The sequence below is a fragment of the Leptodactylus fuscus genome, chromosome 4 (genome assembly GCF_031893055.1).
Source record: "Leptodactylus fuscus isolate aLepFus1 chromosome 4, aLepFus1.hap2, whole genome shotgun sequence".
Taxonomy (NCBI): Eukaryota; Metazoa; Chordata; class Amphibia; order Anura; family Leptodactylidae; genus Leptodactylus; species Leptodactylus fuscus.
In genome coordinates, this window is record NC_134268.1 from 128,257,402 (window position 1) to 128,276,559 (window position 19,158).

A 19,158-nucleotide genomic window follows, 5' to 3' on the forward strand; every position below is an offset into this window, starting at 1 on the left:
AAGTGTTGAAATATTCATGCAGGTTCATGGAGACCCCATAGAAGCTTAGGGAAGCATTAGGCTCAAAACGGTGGTAAAAACATCACTTTAAAAGATGTGAAGCCATTGTTAGCCTCATCTATACAGTATTAACTTAAAGAAATGCTAGAAAATAAGAGGTCCCACTTACCCAATTGTAATGCATAGTTAGACACTGAAATGGTTGTAGGCTATACAGTACGTTTTAAAGTAATATGGAGAATATATTTAAGGAGATTAAACAGGTCTTGTGTCATGATGAATTCTACCTATGTATAGCTATAGGTATAGCTATAGGTCTATGTATATCTATGTATACCTACGTATCTATCTTAGGTCCACCACTCAGTTCTAGCAAACACTCCCCATCTTCCTGTGGCAAACAGACAGACTTGTATCTCTGAAACAGACCATTTATTGGAGTGAACAAATAGAAATGTCATTTCTGTACATCCAACATACTGTATGTGCATTGTGTAAACTGGAAAAGCAGTGCCTTGTGAATCACTAACAAATAAAACTTCTGGATGGCTCATGTACTAGTCTAGCATGCTGTTCAGATGAGAAAACCTCCCATTGGAACTTTTTAGTTGTTTTTTGTAAACTTCTCGCTTGTAAACAGCAATGACTCCAACACATAGCATAGTCCGTGCTTTACACATCGATATAAATAATCGTCACAACACTGAGACTTCTTAAGAAAAGATCATTTAAACAAATATGAACGCCTCAACAAATAATCTGAAACATCAGTCCATTAAATGGGACAGAAAACCGATGTGCTGTTAGATCCTCTGCTAGAAAGTCTCATATATTCATAAACTACTTTATAATATGTTATGAGCAGAACATCTTGCTTCCAGACTTAGGAAATGTAATGAACTCCTTATTACTGTCCTGTCCTTTAGTCATATTAGTTGGGTTCCCAACAGAGCGTCCTAAAGAGCCAGCTTCAAGAATGGTTCCTTTGTTGGTGGCCCAAGAAACCGTAGTGTTGGTGAGAGCCTGGTTTAAAGTACTGTGTCTGAACAAGGGGTCATGAAAAACCCCATCAACCCAATTTCTGAGACTCGTTACAGGAGAATCCTGTCGCCTGTCAATAACACAAACTGGAGTGGACACAGCAGAAGAGGAAGAGGAGGACGAGGATGAAGACGGTGAGGACACTCCTTGGTGTTTTAACATGCAGGAGGAATATTCAGTTTGATTTAAGGAAGTAGCAGTGTGAGCCAAAGACCAGATTCTTGGTTTGGAGTCGAGTAGTTGTTGGCTTTGCTGCTGAAAGCACAGTTTGGATTCACAGCCTCTTTGTCTTACCCTCATTAAATCTTGGTCACATTCGTCAACAACACTTTTTAGGCAATTCTTAGCCCTATCCAGTTCTTGGTCTACTGAAGAAACTGCAAGTGGCATTTTCAGAATAGCATCTTTGCAGTGGTCACTGGCACAATCTCTGGTCCGCATTGGGTGTCCTTCTTGTTGGGACTGGTGATGAAATGGTTGTTTTAACTCACATTCAGAATTTTCAGACTCTATTGTGTCAAAATCATCAAGGTCACTGAGGTCTAGGTCTTTGTCTTGGTCTTTGGTTTCCTCTGTTAAGAAAAAATACAAGGGGGCAATTAAAATTCTTTGTTCCCACATCGAACATTTATTCTGTACAAAGAATCGTAGCTGAGCAGATCTATGCTGTTCCTGGGATGTATGGTCACCATAAGAGTCAGAAGACTGGATACCATAATAACATAACATGATACTTAGTCTTATAAGATGGTGTTTATACATTTATCTAAAATTGTGCAAAGAGAACAAACCTTCAAACTTCTTCTCGTTCTTGATGTCCTTTGAAGATTCGTCTTCCTCATCTTCATCATCTTCATCATAAGGTCGTTTCTCATCAGAACATTTGTTTCTTGGTGGCCAGGTCATCTTGTTCTCTTTCTTGAGTCTCCTCCTGGCGTTGGCAAACCACGTGGACACTTGAGTGAGGGTCATCTTGGTGATAATGGCCAGCATGATCTTCTCACCCTTAGTGGGATAAGGGTTTTTTCTGTGCTCCTGTAACCATGCCTTCAAGGTGCTGGTGGTTTCACGAGTAGCATTCTTCCTGCGAGTCCCTCCATCCATGGTTCCATACCTGATGGAACACAACAATGCTAATATATTACATATACCTTCAATATAACAAATTAAAAATCTCCATAGAAATGTAATAGAATGTAAAGCATTGCAATAAAGACAATATTAAGGTAACGTATGGAGTGTATAGTTACTGTCTCACAAGGTGCACGTCATATTTCCGAGGATAGCATGCATTAGAATGACCTGGGGATATAACTGTTAATATAAATATTTCCTTTCCTGCTCCTTTATTAGCTATGGCTCAGGCTTTTGTTGATGAAATTGTAAAAACGTATAAAGACAGTGGATTGCAGCTGAATATTTAATGCACACTATACTGAAAGGTCACCGGCACCCATGTGGTCTTAAAAAAAGGTTGAGATGGCTTAAGTGGTTTTGTGCTGCTTTAGGGATAATAGAAGCAGCAAGGTAAAACCGTTTTAAATCCCTTCAGGGCAAGGGGATGCAAAGCTTTGGGTAGAGCTGAATGCTGGAGCATGTGAGCTTCACCTAATACAAAGATATAGAATGGAAGGTGAGAAGCTGCCGATTGCTGGGCATACACATTGGGATTTATGTCACAACCACTAAGGTGCAATTAATACAGCACTATCCATTAAACTGAGAGTCACTGACTTATATACAGTGTTCTAGGCTATATGTAGAATATATGATTCCTGGTTGAGAAAGAAGCCAAAATGGAAGGAAATAATAAATGTTATAATATTTGCTATAATTTGTAAGCAAACAACCTGGCAAAGTAAGATCAGGGATACAGGAACAGCAAACACAATGTTCACTGTCATAATAAATATCAAGAATTTACCATAGTAACAAATCTACAACTTGGTTCAGAAATTTCCACTAATTAGTGAAATGTGCATATTGAGCTAATAATCTCATACTGGACAACATGCCTTTCTAAGATCAGAGATGAGATCACTTTCCCTTGTATGCTAGCTAAGTATTGGCAAACATTAAATCAATGTGATTAATCCACATAGACCTTTTTCTGCCAATTTGTTGGGACATTTTTTTTTTAAATTAAATTCCCAATGCAAAATATCACTTGGCCCAAAGTTTTGTATTGTCACCACAAAGATTTTCTGGCTGCAAAATCTCAATCTGCAAAATCAAGTGCATGATCACAGTGAGGAGGAGTTTGTATGGAATGAGGGTTAAGCAAGCATAGTGCCACTCCATTCAGTGTTGCTTATCATTGTCAGTCCCATATTCTTCAAATGGAATGGTGCATGCTTGAATGCCTCACAATTTAACCAATTTAATGTATAATCATAATTTAGAATAATTGCATTTTAGTTATTACCAATTTGAGGGATTTGTGGTTCAAATCTGTCCAAAATAATTTAAAACCAGTGTTATACCCCCTTCATTCTCAAGATCAGTGGCTGTCTAAGGGTCCATTCATACAGAGGGAAATGACGCTTTATTTGGCACTGAATATTCAGTGCTGAAAAAAAAGCCTCTAATTGACTTCAATGGGTGCCTCTAGGTTTTTTTTTTACACTAGTGGAATTTTCTGCTAGTGTAAAATTCCGCTAGTGGAAAAAAAAGCTAGCAGAAACCATTGAAATCAAGGGGAGGCTTTTAATGAGCACTTAAAATTTAGTGCCAAATAAAGAGCCATTTTCCTCTGTGTTAATGGACTTAAGGGTCCAGACTCCACAATCTTAATGGAATGGCATTTACTAATGGTATAAGCTGTGAAACACCTTCAGGCCGGGGCCCCACGGGACGTAAACGCCGCGATTTGCCCGCGGTGGAGACGCTGCGGGAAAAATAGCGCCGTTTTACAGTGCAAGCAAAGGGGATGGGATTCATGCGAATCCCATGCCCACTTTGCGGAAAAAAACTCAGTGCGGACACGCTGCGATTTGCAAAGCCGTTGCGTCTTTGCAAATCTCAGCATGTCAATTATATATACGGAAACTCCGGCGGCTTTCCCGTAGATATAATGTTAGATATAATGTTAAGAGAAAATCATCAGAGGAAAACGCTGTGAACTTTCTCTTAAAAGCGCTGCGGAAAGAATGCAGCGGTTCTTTCTGCAGTGCTTTAGTGCTGCGATTACGGCCCGTTAAGCCTTAGGTTAAGGCCCTACGTAGCATCCCACAGCAAAAAAGCAATACCTCATGATTTTTCCAGCAGACCTTTCGACAAAAAGTTTACAGAGCTTTCCTCTACGGACTTTCTGCTTCAATAATACCTATAGGGAACCCGCCAGCATTTCTGTAGGTATAATTGACATGCTGTATTTTCCAAAACCGCAGTGGTTTTGGAAATTGCAGCATGGCTGTTGTGTGCATTCTATTGCAGTGTGAGGATGCGATTCATTAGAATCCCATCTACTACACAGTTACTGTAAAACGCTGCGTTTTCTTCCGCAGCGTTTCTGCCGCGGGCAAACCACAGCATTTGCAACATGAGGGGCCCTGCCCTCAGGCTAAAGCCCCGTTTTGCTGTAGTTTTTTTTAAAATTAAAGTCAGGACTGGATTGAGCAGAAGGGAGAAGTATAAGAGCTTCCTCTTTATTTTCCATTCCTTTTGTTGCCACTACTGGATTCAGCTGAAAAAAAAAACAAGGAGCTTTTCCACAAGTATAGCCATAACTGAACTTATTTTTCTTAATAAGAATCAGCTACACCATTTTTATTGCAAAAATCTTCAATTATAACGTTGGATCTATTTAGAAGCCATCAGTCCTACCTAAATGAACAGTGTATGCAACATGTCTCCAGAAGGGACCCTAACAGCAATGGGGTCAATTTAACATTCTTTATATAACAGATGCAGGTGTTGTGCAGGTTTTTAGCAAAAATCAGCCCATTTTGCCAACCACTTATTTTTGAAAAAAATGGGCAGAGCGGGGTTGGGATGCCTTGGCCTGACAAATTGGTTAGAACATACAGTATGCCAGATATAATGAAGCCTAGGCCAGTTGAAGGGTTCCAATTTTGGTGAACATGTTCTCTGGCAATGCTATTGAATTATTAAGAGTGCAGAGATTATAAATGATTTTGGTATATCTCGTGTCAATACAAATAAAAGAATAAGCCTGGTGCAAAAAAATCTTGGTCTTAATAAATTGGCTCTAGTGTCCTGTCTGAAGGAAGTGTAGACACCACACATGGGTTCCTTGTACTTGTCCTGAAGGCGTCTTGTACAGGTGAGAACTGAGGTATAAAAAAATAACATAACTATAACTCTGTGTAATAAATCAGGACCACATCTGAACAACTGATTGAAAAACAAATATAATTTAATAAGAGCTTGTTCATATGTATATGGCAGTTAAACATAGGTATTTCAGGCGATTTTATATAAAAGTCAGATAAAAACTAGCTGCTCCAATTCTTTCAGCATGAATCAGCTGCCTTCTCCCCTTTTTAAATATAAAAATGACCTGCATTTAATGGAACCTATCAGTCTATGGGAGCATTCAACACCGACAACCTCTTTGCATTACAGGAATTATGTTTTACTGTCAAACACTGTGACGTTTCAGAGTAAGCATAGCATGGGGAGAAGTGCCTGCTGGGAAGTTTTCCCCTGACTTTTCTGCATCCTGATCACTTTGAGTGACAGGCCTTTTCCTATTTGCTTATAGGGTTGGATCTTTCAGTTAAGCCTAAGTAACCAGGGAACTGCCCAGTGGCCACTTTTCTCTAAGCATAGCTCTTTGTAAGACTTAAAGAGGACCTTTCATCAGATTGGGCACAGGCAGTTCTATATACTTCTGGAAAGCTGACAGCGCGCTGAATTCAGCTTTCCCGATTTGTGCCCCGGGTAAAGCGCTATCGGTCCCGGTACTGTAGCGCTTTATAGTCAGAAGGGCGTTTCTGACACTTAGCCAGGGACGCCCTTCTGCCCAGCAGCGCCTATCGCGCTGTACTATGGAGCGGGGAGGAACGCCCCCTCTCTCTCCTGATAATACTCATCTATGGATGAGCTGTGTGAGCAGAGGGAGGGGGCATTCCTCCCCGCTCACACAGTACAGTGCAATAGGCGCTGCTGGGCAGAAGGGTGTCCCTGGCTAACTGTCAGAAACGCCCTTCTTACTGTAAAGAGCTACATTACTGGGACCGATAGCGCTTTACCCGGGGCACAGATCGGGAAAGCTGATAGTGTGCTGAATTCAGTGCACTGTCAGCTTTCCAGCAGTATATAGAACTGCCTGTGCCCAATATGATGAAAGGTCCTCTTTAATTTTCTATGAAGCCCCACCATGTTTCAGAGTAAAACATAGGTCATTGTTATTTCAACAAGTTCCATCCAACAGGGATGCAGATCCTCTAAACTGGGAACAAAGATGCTTTATATAATAGGAACATGGAACATGAATAATCATAAACTCCACAAAGTATACAGACAGTACACTATACAATACATACTATTTTTTAAGCAATGAGCATTTCTTTCCTTGCACAAATAAAAGTGAGTGGTTGGTGTTGTGGCTAAATTTAGTATATGTACTCATTGATAATTTGGGATGATCTCATAAAGTAAATATTTCTTAAGAACATGCTGTAGCCAGGTTTACCTGTGGAAACAGGTGCAGAAAATAAAACACAGCTTTTATTTGTTCTTTCCTCCAAAATATGTTTGAATAAAATGTAGGTGGAAACTGTTCTGGCATTCTGCCTCAGATGTATGTCACTGATAGATCACAACCCAAGTTATAGCACAAAACATTTGCCAGAGGCTTTATATCATTGTTACTAACAGGTTGATGGCTGTGAAACTTTTATGTATGCTCAACAGAAAATCATCATGTTGTCCTCAAGGCTAAAGCCCATGTAGCAAGCCAAAAAGTGCTGCGAGAAAAACCGCAGCGGAAACGCAACATGGCTTTTCCCATAGTACTTTTCACAGAAAGTTCTCAGAATTTTCCTCTGTGGACTTTCTGCTTCAATTATACCTGTAGGGAAACTGCAGTGTTTCCGTAGGTATAATTGACATTTCATTTACAAAAATGCAACAGTTTTTTAAATTGCAGCATGTCCAGTGTAGTGGGATGGGATTAGCCAAACTGCAAAGGCAAAATCACAGTATTTACTCTATGTGGGGCCCCAGTCTAAAAGAGTTTTCCAGGATAGTTTTGATGGTCTACCATTAGAATAGGTAATCAATACCTGATTGGTTGGAGGGTCAATATTTGCAGCTGGGTCTAATACTATACAGTATTGAGAGCCAGAAATATTGTTGCATGGCTTTTCATTCTGTACACTGTATAGTACCAGACCAGTCAGAAGTCCCAAACAGCTGATTAATGCAGGGGCCAGGTGTTAGACCCCCTACTGATGAGATATTGGAGGCCTATAAAAAAAAATCTCCCCAAAAAACCCTTGATAATACTCTCAAACTGTTAAAGCATATATACAGTTTTGAACAAATTTTGTGACATTGTTAAATATTATAATATATTTTCTTAAATGATTTTGGCTTGTTTTTGTGAAACGCTGCACTAAAAACCACTTCTGTCTCTTCTGTACTCTTTGCCTTGTTTCTCTCACTGGTTCTCACTGGAGTATGGAGAGTAGAGTTTTTCAATAAAATAGGAAAACTTAGTTGGGAGTGGGTAACTTTAAACAGTTATATCTTGGCCATTACTAAATGTAGTGTGGACTGGAAGCAGCTGAATATAAATATGACAATCCTGACTAATTATAGAACATAGAACAGCAATTCTGGTGGATGTTGAGAATGAGTATATCATTTTCCCTATGACACTAGAATCACTGTTCTATGTTCTATAGTGGCTCAGATATAACTGTTTAAAATGACCCCTCCCCAGTTCAGTTTCCCTGCCTTTTTAGAACCTTTACTCCCACGTATGCCAGTAAGAAGCCAATGAGAGAGACAAGGTAAAGAGCACAAAATGGACAGAAGTAAATATCAGCTCAGGATTTCATAGAGAGGGGACAAAATCTGTTAATAAAGTATATTATAACTTTTATTTATGTTGAAAATGCTGCAAGAAAAGCAACAGTTGTTCAAATGTTTAGGTGCACTATAAGGTAACACTAAACCTAATGGATGCTGAAGGTAACAGGGGCTAAATGCGTCTGCTCTGTCGGTATGAAGGATTTTTTATGTTACTGAAAGGAACAAGTGAAATCCTGCAGCTATAGGACACTTCCTGGTCTTTTTTCATTTTTTTTTTGTCCAACAGAAGGTTAAAGGAATGGGATGTGACTGTCACATAACACATCAGCTCGTCTTATAAAGTATCTCAATACAGCATGGACTACTGTACAACTCAGCTTTCTATGAAGTTTGAACTGTCGCACTATAGCGGAATAAACTTGCCCCAACTTATGTATTTGTTTTGTTTGTGATATGAAATTGTATTGAAGAAAAAGTTAAATGCATAAATGCATCCATAATATTTTTGTGTGGAGTAAATCTATTTGCTATGGTCTGAATTGGGCAGTATGGAGTGAATCCCTATCTAGTCCACTATCCCAGGTATGTGTTGTATTACTTGAGTCTTGCTTGGCCTTTTGTTTGAAATTGAAGAACACACACTTCAACACAACCAACTATACTGTCAAAACTCACTAAACCCTAACTCATACACAAAAACTATACATATATACTTTAACACATGAATTATTACACTCAATAAGATTCTGGAGTCCATTGGACCAGTAGTGACTACTTTGGCATCATCTTACTATTTTTGTCCTGCACTATTTACAATCAAAAAGTATTCACATTGAATACGCTATCTATCACAGTCATTACAGATACAGTGATTTCCAATATGTCCGCTGTGAATTGCCAAATTATCTGATAACAGTACCACAATATTGATTTGTTATGTAATTGCGGTGCACAAATTGTTGATACATGAATAGCACAAATTCTTTTTTTTTTTTTTTTTTTAAGCACAAATTCTTTTGTCAACAGATTTCATTCATTCTTCTGGTGACTGATCCTCAAGTATGCAGCTTAGAAAATATCCATTTCAATAATTCACAGCCACTAAGCATCCTCCAATACTGTGGTAAGTTTTCAGCAATTGCGTTAAAAATTTAAATTTTAACTTTTCTCTAAACTGAGATGAAGCTTCGAACAATTATTATAAGATGAAAATTAAGTGCCCCTAGAAAGATATTACTTTCTTAAGGTACCCATACATAGAACAGACTAGTTTCTCATCTAATATGCATAGAAGTGCTGCTGGTGGCAGATGTCTGGGAAAAGAAAGATCAGACATGTTTAGTTTCAATATGCCTGATCCTTCATTAACAGGGAAGAGAAACTGTCACCAGAGATGTCCTGAAGCAGCGTTTTACCTATCTCCCCCTTTGAGATACAGGATATTCACATGTCTCCTAACAATAATTATATGGTTTGTCCTATTACTAAAATACCCATTAATACTGAGAATAGTAAACTGCATATACATGACCCCTACTCAGCCAGTAACAGGGCATCTTCAGTGACGGTAATGGTGGTGATCTCATCTGTCAGACCCTTGCCCTTGGACCCTTGGACAGCTTCTGATGTCAGAAAGCCAGTAGTGGCAGTAAGAATATTTTAGATTATTTACATAAAAGTTTGCCCAAATGTTCATATTTCATGCAGAATTATTTAGAACCGAAAATTCAGTTTTGCACATGTGAAAGGGGTTGTTTCTGCAGTATATACATGGGTTTTACAAACCTAATTCCGAAACTAAGAACTGCCACAGAAAATTTTGAACCAAATCTGACATTTATTACTATCACCTTAATCGTATCTCAGTTAACACTTCCACATCTTACATTCTGAAAGAATAAATGTTGTCTCATATATATACTATGCATAAAATTTATTCAAGGCATAATATTTTTTGCAATAAAAAAAAGAGCCGCAATACTGAAAAAAGACAGAAATGGTCTATAAGGATGCAAAATAATATGCGGTAAAGTGTAAATGCATAAGAGATTTGAAGATATTACAGTACACAATTTATTAAGGAATTGCTTATTGTAAAGGGCTTTGATTGTATTAGCGACACTAAGATGAACTCATCCTCTCCATAAAACTGGAAAATGTTTTGCTCTTCTTAGATGCATTAGGTGATATGTCTTTTGTTCATTAAAACCAATGTAACTTGAAACAGTTAATGGAAAATATGGCACGTCAAATGAAGGCAATTAAAATATTCCAGTCTAATAATATGTTATTCAATACTCTAATTCTACTCTACTCAAAGTCTAACTGTGTAAATGACCTTTTATTACTTAATTCATTGAAAAGCAATATATATACTATACATAAATATATATAGAATTCTCGAAAGTATGTGTGGGAGTGACTAATACTAAAGTAGGCCCTAACACTACAATTTCTAAAGGATTCAGGCAGGTTTAGGGACTACTTAAGTAATTTTCCCCTTGACATCACAGTTTACTTAAGAGCGCAAATATCTTTGGATATTACATAAAAATGTACAAATAATACATAAATAGCTAATAAATAGAATGCAGGTGAAAGTACTTCATGCATTTAACCAAGTTTCTTATTTGCAACAATTTCTATATTTTTTATAAATATTATACTACTAAATTTACTAATATGACAGGTACTGCTGTCAAATGATACATCTTTTTGTTTATTATTCCGTTGTTTTCATAAAATTGTAACAACCACAACATAGAGGAGGAAGGGTTAATCAATTGCTTTATATTGGTGTGTATATCGCCTGCTATACATCAGTTATTAACTATAAATAGTAGCAGATATGTGAGACAGGCTAAACCTGGCCTAGAAGCTGCAATTGGAATGGCAGCAAACTTTGAAGTATCTTTATATGTAAAAGTGGCATCTAGAAAAAGCTTACTAGATAAGCTGGATATATAATGATAAACTGAAACTGTTTTATTTTCAACAAAGAAACTAATAAAAATTTAAACTTGGAAGGAAAAAAATGTAGGAACATTATAGCATTTGCAACCAAGGTGTCACTTGGAATAGAGAGGAAGTAATTATAACATACCAATTAAAAAGGTTTCATCATTGTAATAGATGAGGATTCTTTAGTGAGTCTATAGAACTTGTTGCCACAAGATATTGTAATGGTTGATTTATCAAAGATCTAGAAATGCTTTGCTGTCTTGGGCATGGTGGCTCAGTGGCTAGCACCGTTACTGACCATAGACAACATCTATAAGGAGATAGTATTTTCTGCCTTTGCTTGTATGAGTTTCCTCCTACACTCCAAATACACACTGATAGGGAATTTAGATTCTGAAGTCCTATATGAAACAATGTCACTAATATGTTATATGCTGGTTTTATACAAGAGAAATGTAATACTACATGTTATGGGTACAAGATTTCTGGGAAAGGGTCACTGATCCAGGGGTTTGTTTTAATTGTCATATCTGGAGCCAGGAAGGAACTTTTTCCTAATATTTGGCAATCAGTATCACCTCATAAGGATTTCTGACTCCCTCTAAATCTATACTGTAGTGTAGCTTGCACTCAATGGGCCTGTACCTTTTTAACCATAGTTAAACAGTTAATATGTATTGATAAGTGCAATTAATGAATTAATATTACATCACTCTTTGGCCCCACCTTCTTTAAAAACATAAGGAAAACATTCATACATTCTTATTGGAATCTCATGAAAACATGGCACAATCTATTTGCCCCATTTTATGCCATTAACCTGAGTTTCTATATATAAACTGAATTTACCTTGGAAGCTAATGTAAGACAACATCAGTTATCAAGTAGAACACACAATATGATGCCATATAAAATACTACAATAAAGATTTCATTGTAAACGTCAGTTACCTGTCATATTGGTACTGGCTGAGAGTGTGATCATAAGGATAGTAAGCAGCAGTCTGGGTAATACCTGCATGCGCTGATCCAGTGCCATCCTTGGAATCAAAGGTATTCTGTAACATAAGGTCAAGAGTCTTCATATGAGAGTATACTTACACAACAGTATTTTTTTGTTTTTTTTATTCCTTTACATTAACTCTCAGATATCTCCTTTTTATTTCCAATCCTTAGTGTTATCTGGCCTTCCAGACACAGTTTAATAATCACTATATAACACACAATGCTAAATACAAGACAAATTAGTTCATTCTCATGACACAATTGTATATTGCTCTCTGCTTCTGTGGATATATAATGAATGAGTGCATTATACATCCTCTTCCAAAACTCATTCTACTGTTAATATGTTTATAGATAAGAGAAGCAGTTCATACACATTTAATACATATTCTGCACTACAACAAAAGATAAAAGAACTGACAACATCCATCTCAAGCTGTCACTTCCTGTTTATCTGGTGAGAATGGAGAAGATAAATACTCTATGCTAATCTGCAGAATAGATGTAATACTAGCAGATAAATGGGAGCTAGAACAAGGGGGAGTTTTACATATATATATATATATATATATATATATATATATATATATATATATATATATTTATGTGTGTATGTACAGTATAGATATAGTAGGGCTGCATTTGTCATATAACTATACAGTTTATATAGTTCCAGACTTATTAGATGGATGGAAACCCCGCGGTAGAAGTAAAATGACACCCGGACTTCTACTACATCTGCATATATATATATATATATATATAGACACATAATGAAGTTGTGATCAGAGAGTATCTTACCAAGGTATAGAAGGCAGAAGCATCAGTGCCATATGTAACATAGTTGCCATAGCCCTGGGAGCCTGTATAGGGGGTCCCATACACCCCTAGGGCAGCAGCAGAGTTGAGCTCATGCCTGGCAGTGGCCAGCAGTCTGCTCTCATACACAGGACAATAGACTGGGGTCTGGGCAGAGGCAGCAGCCGCCGGGTCTGACAAGCTCCTTCCGCTGGATTCGCAGCAGGTTGACAATGAATTGGTGGTCATCAAGAACTAGGGGGGATATGACACAATGAGAACAGCGGCTAGAGCCCTATAGACACTCTATGTCTGGAGCTACATGGAAGCACAGTGCTGTCAATCATCACAATACTTAATATAAGCAAAAAATAGATGAAAAAAGTTTAGTATTGCTTTTCTTTATTTTCTAATGATATTTTTAAATGCTGCATATTACTGCAATTACATAGTAAGTCCAGTAAAGCAATAATAATAATAATAATAATAATAATAATAATAATAATAATAATAATAAAAAATTAATTATGATGATGAAACTATTGTCCACGCTTCTAAGATATCTATAAGTACATACAGTCCTACACAATCTAGGCTTTGTAAGTTTTCTCCAGTCACACTCTAGCAATGGCTCTTACCTGAGGTGTGGAGGAATAAGGATACCCAAACTGAGGATATGACATGTTACATCAAATACCGAATCCCAGGAAAGGCTGGAGAGGGTTTTTCTCTGGCTTACTGTATGGGAGCTTTCTTCTGTAAAAATTACTGACCACAGGTCCCCTGATGCTTAAAGGGGGAAGAAGAGAAAAAGCATCTTTAAAGTTTTAACCTTTTAATCCCCCTGCAGCTCCCTATAACTGGATGTATCAATGAGGAATATATAGAAAAGAGTCTGGAATATTGCTCCAAAGCATATTTACTAAAAATAATAATCAGTACACAGAAAACCCAGTAGGCAAGTTGCGTGTGGTGACGTCACGGCACCCCTTCATCCCCGGAGCGGTGCATCCAAGGGTGCCAAATCCTGATCCAGCCATTGCTTTTATGGATCGTACAAGGTAATTAAAGGTGTTTGTACAGCCCTCGTGCAAGGCTTGGATGGAAACATTCATTGCCATACACATTAATGATTTTATCTCCTTACTCACTGAAGGATGGGAAGCACTTTTAATTAGAAATTAATTAATGAGCAGCTGTTTCTCACACTAATAATTAGGCCAATTTACAAATGAGACTTTTCACTGAACTCCGATATAAAATTCTCTGCCCTGCTTGGTGTTTTACCCACTCAATAAATAATACATGAATTAGAGTCCAGAAAAGTTGTTGAATGTTGAAGTCGCCTTATAAGAATCGCTTAAAATTCTATGATTCTTATTCCATAATAAGTAATGACAGTGCAGAATGGAAAAGTACGAGAAAATAATATTACAACAAAGAGAAACAATTATTCCAAATCCGACTGGTGCCGCAGTCAGGAGAAGGGGATTTCAGAATGTGTCTGTTAATATGACATGTTACCCATGTGTAGGCTTGTAAAATCATCTGGATATTTGATACTCCCTTAGTAGAAAGTTTTACACTTATAATAAAAGTTACTGAGAGTTTGGTATAGTTGTGATAATGAACTGTTAATAGTGTTCTAGTATATCGATAGAAAAACATGCCTTACAAAGTGTACAGAACAAACACAGACATGTACATTACATATAAAATAGAAAATAAGAAAAGATGTCAAACAATCCATTGTACAAATATCCTGAAATAAAAGGTGTGAAATGAGTGGAGCGGGCATGGGCGGCAGGATGGGCACCTCCGTCTATCTATCTATCTATCTATCTATCTATCTATCTATCACTCTATCTGTGTGTCTATGTATCTATAGTGTGCTGACTTGCTGAGATAGTTGCCTGGTTCAGACATGCGGATAGCCCTGGGGTCACACTCTAATTAATGGCGGTGTTCTCTTCTTTTCCCCAGCTGGAGGACTTGCCTCCCAGAAAGCAATGTGCCCAGTGCTGACAGCTCGGTGCAGGATGATTGATGACTATCTGGAGACCACACTACACCTATTATATACCATATATTGCTTAATTGCTTTCATTTACTGATGACAATATATACATAAATTCCCATCACCTTCAAACCTGTCTATCCTTATATCTAGCTTGTATCTATTCACCTGAGAGTCTGCTAATAATTCTAGAAAACGCAGAAACGCATGTTATGTGCAGTGTATTGGGCAAGACTATGAATTTTATATATATATATATATATATATATATATATATATATATATATATGTTATCATTATTATTATTATTATTATTATTATTATGTTGAGCATGTGAATCCACAGTGAAGCAGCCTAGGATCATTACCATTTCTGGTGAATATAACATAAGCAATCCTCTTGCTGGGGTTCACATAATGGCATATGTAATCCGCACAGCTGACAAGCATGCTGCCGTTTTAATAAGTGTCTTGCCCGGCTACAAACAATCTGATCTACATAACAAAGGCTGTCAGATAAAATGCATTGAGCGCGTACTGAAGTTAATAAAGAAGTGCAATGATACATCGTATATTATAAGTACAGGCTATTCTTCCTGGATGGAAAGTTACTAGAAAGATAAGGAAGTTTTTTTTTTTGGAATGCTCCCCTGGATTTCAGATATTATAAGGAAAGCTTTCCCCCACTGCTCGCAGGAACATGAACTCTGATAAATGAACATTTAGCCTTTGGTTTTGGAACATATGGCACATTAGTAGGTGTGACATGTGAATGGCACTGACTGAGGCCTTAGCACACAATGTGATAGCCATAGCTAATGAATAGCTCTTACTCATTAACACTTCACCTCTACAACATATTCATGGGATACCTGCTAGCCATTCTTACACCACACAATACAAGCGCTGAGAATCCTACAAAACTTTCTCTAAGGTGACATTATATAGAGACGTAGCAGGATATGCTCTGACATATGGACAAACCTGTCTGTCCTCAAACTGTCTCGTAAAGTTGCTTTAGGCAGTTGTAATGTGATATTTGGGCATTTCCTATGAGTTAGCACAACATTAATATCCTGATTATTATCCCATATGATAGCAGCACAAGGCTAGAAAGTTTACAGCAGTTTATTCTACATATTACAATGGAATTAACTCATCTGGATCAAAGTTTTCCCCGCAGTACAAAGAGCACACACAAGCTACAGAAGTCTACATGAAAGATACCTTGTATACATTGTATATCTATGTCCTAGACCCAGTGCTGAGCTGTATACGCGCAGGTCATAGCTGAAGGTTTCCCGCACCTTTCTGTATAGTAGTAAGTGAAGGTAAGTTACCTGGTGAGCAGCCTGGTCCCGGCTCTGCTTCCCGCAGACTAGAGGTGTGCTGTGGCTGGCACCGTGTCACTGGCTGCTAATGGAGACATTTGTGTGTGGATCATACCTGACTATAGAGTGGAGTAATGCTCTCAGTCCCCAGGCACCGCAATCACTTCACTAAGCCTGTGTACTGGAGTGACGTTACACTGCACAGCTCCACTGAGCACCGCGCTCACTGACTAACAGCAGCACTGCCTACACAGCAGCCAAACTTTCCTGCCAGGCTACACACTGGCAAAGTCCATAGTACATAGAGAATGAGCAATCTCTTCTCTAGATCATCTATCTATCTATCTATCTATCTATCTATCTATCTATCTATCTATCTAGATTTACTATCTATCTATGTATCTAGATTATCTATCTATCTAGAGTATCTATCTAGATTATCTATCTATCTATCTATCTATCTATCTATCTATTTCTATCTATCTATCTATCTATCTATCTATCTATCTATCTATCAAGATCATGTATCTCATCTATCTATCTAGATCATCTATCTCATCTATCTATCTATCTATCTATCTATCTATCTATCTATCTGTCTATCTTTCTAGATTATCTATCTATCTAATCTCTATCTATGTAGATCATCTGTCTATCTAGACTATCTATCTATCTATCTATCTATCTATCTATCTATCTATCTATCTATCTATCAAGATCATCTATTTATCTAGATCATCTATCTAATCTAATCTATCTATCTATCTATCTATCTATCTATCTATCTATCTATCTATCTATCTATCTAGATAATCTATCTGTCTATCTTTCTAGATCATCTATCTATCAATCTAGATAATCTCTCTATCAATCTAGAGCATCTAATCTATCTATCTATCTATCTATCTATCTATCTATCTATCTATCTATCATCTATCTATCTTTCATCTAGATCATCAATCTAATCTATCTTTCGTCTATCTGTATGCTGTTATGAGGTAATACAGTGACCTCACTTTTCACTTACATTTTTGGAATGCTGTATGATTTTTGCATTTCATACTTCGGGACAAGATGCCTGTTCTCTGGGACTGGCACCCACCTTTTCGTAACTAGTTCTATGCATCTATCTATCTATCTATCTATCTATCTATCTATCTATCTATCTATCCATCCATCTATCTCTTCGTCATCTCTCTAGGTGTCTATATTTTTTTTACATATTTTCTATTTAGCTAACTGCCTGTCTGTTATCTATCTCCAAGTATCTATCTTATCATCACCTCTATAGATGTTTATCTATCTACCTATCGATTGTCTATCTATCTATTTATCTATCGATCGATATTTATCTGTCTATCTATTTCATTATCTATTTTCTATTCGGCTATCTATCATCCATATACTAGTTTGGAGATTGTTAAGATATCACATATCGATGTTTGCTTTGACACTATGCTTCATGAATGAAATGCTTCAGAAATGTGTAAACTTATAAGCCAATAAATGTGAGCTCTTTACCCGCAAAGTATAAGATAATACGTATACAATCTTAGTCTTCAGATTCACTCATATGATGTGGTGAAAGTTTTATCTATAGATGGAATGCCCGGTATATAGTCTATGCTGAGTATATATCCGTATATACATACAGTACAATCTCGATGAATCCCACTGTATATTTACAGTATAGACGAGCACAATATGTCCTAAAGGAAGGCTGGGGTCTTTACTTATTCATACCTTCCCTGTGTGACTAAAGGATGCATTTATCCCGTTCCTGACCTCATCTGATAGCAGAGTTAATATCTGACACAGAGCAAGATGTTTCTTTAATGCATACAGAAATCAAAGATATCCACACGACACAATGGAGCTAATGCAACATAAAGGAATGGAAGCCTTGCTCGTACACCGCCACCTTCTCCTGAGTTTACTTGAGACAGCCTAGGGTGAACCCCGGCACTTCTAAACCGTGTTGAGAACCTTTATGTAATCTCTAATGTAGCTACAAAGGCTGAGCCCACATCATCTATCACCATCACCAACACAAATGATGACAGACTGACAAGGGGCAAAAAAATGAAAGTTCCTACTAGCATGTTCTGTAACAAGAATTTTATTTCTGCGCTGCACAGCCATCACATAAATGCACACCTGGCAAATAAATCTGACAAAGACCTCTCCTCTTATTATGTTCTTCAGCACATACACTTCAATTTGTTGTTTGTCCGGGACGACACATAGCAGCCTGCAGGTAACTTCATCCATATCACTAGGGTAGCTTTATATAGCTATCTGCTGTGAATTACTCCCCAGCCTTAAGACATTTATATCAGCTCCGTGTCTTCGTGCACTGCAAGCCTCTCACTCATTATGTACTCTACAATCTGAATACATAGGAACTTGCTTGAGAGTTATCTATTGTTTTGCTGTATATGGTGAATCAGGTCGTGCGATGTACACATGGTTTAGTTGTATGCAAAAGGTCAGAATGGATGTAATTTATCAAGAGAAGCCAGCAGGGGTGAAGGCATGTAATCGATGAAAGAGACTGCCCAATATATACCTTGTATTATCCCATATATCCCTTCTCAGTGTCACGATATAGCTGAATTACTTGTAGTGGATCTACGTGGCACTTGTAAGGCTGAGATTGTCTAGTAATAATGTGCTAATATTGCAGCCTCCCATGCTGTGCCTCCAGTAAAAGGAGTTTCAGAGACTTGTTCAAGGTCATCCACTAATGACCCATATCTAATACACGGGTTGTTAAGACCTCAGTCATTGTCTTCTAACTAAAGCCATGCTGAAGTAACCTGACCTCAAGTCCTCTACTAATGCTAAAGCAACTATACCCGGCATTGCAATAACATAATATATAACGTTCAGCAAACGCAAATATGCTACCTACATTGATGGCCAAGTATATGTATTTATCAGTAACGTGCTAAATCTATAGCTTGGTACACTTGGTACAGGCTGCATTGCAATCCCCAGTC

The 19,158-nt window shown here is 37.5% G+C and overlaps 1 protein-coding gene and 1 long non-coding RNA gene across 3 annotated transcripts in view; one reads left to right on the top strand and one right to left on the bottom strand.

Moving 5' to 3' along the window:
- LOC142200592 (uncharacterized) overlaps positions 1 to 19,158 on the top strand; it is a 973,077-nt gene that overhangs the window by 39,105 nt on the left and 914,814 nt on the right. The window lies entirely within an intron of this gene.
- IRX4 (iroquois homeobox 4) lies at positions 423 to 16,324 on the bottom strand. Its single transcript, XM_075271020.1, has 6 exons — positions 16,166 to 16,324; positions 13,448 to 13,598; positions 12,813 to 13,064; positions 11,958 to 12,064; positions 1,833 to 2,155; positions 423 to 1,613 (listed from the first exon to the last, which is right to left on the bottom strand). Exons 2-6 carry the CDS (start codon positions 13,490 to 13,492, stop codon positions 856 to 858), a joined length of 1,485 nt encoding a protein of 494 aa, XP_075127121.1. The 5' UTR covers positions 13,493 to 13,598; positions 16,166 to 16,324; the 3' UTR covers positions 423 to 855.

What these genes read in the sequence shown, in the direction of transcription:
- IRX4 (XM_075271020.1), bottom strand. Translation starts at nt 13,492, where the DNA reads ATGTCATATCCTCAGTTTGGGTATCCTTATTCCTCCACACCTCAG. An exon ending in CTTATTCCTCCACACCTCAG is followed by an intron (nt 13,065 to 13,447) that starts GTAAGAGCCATT and finishes TATCCCCCCTAG; the next exon opens with TTCTTGATGACCACCAATTC. An exon ending in CTTCTGCCTTCTATACCTTG is followed by an intron (nt 12,065 to 12,812) that starts GTAAGATACTCT and finishes CTTATGTTACAG; the next exon opens with AATACCTTTGATTCCAAGGA.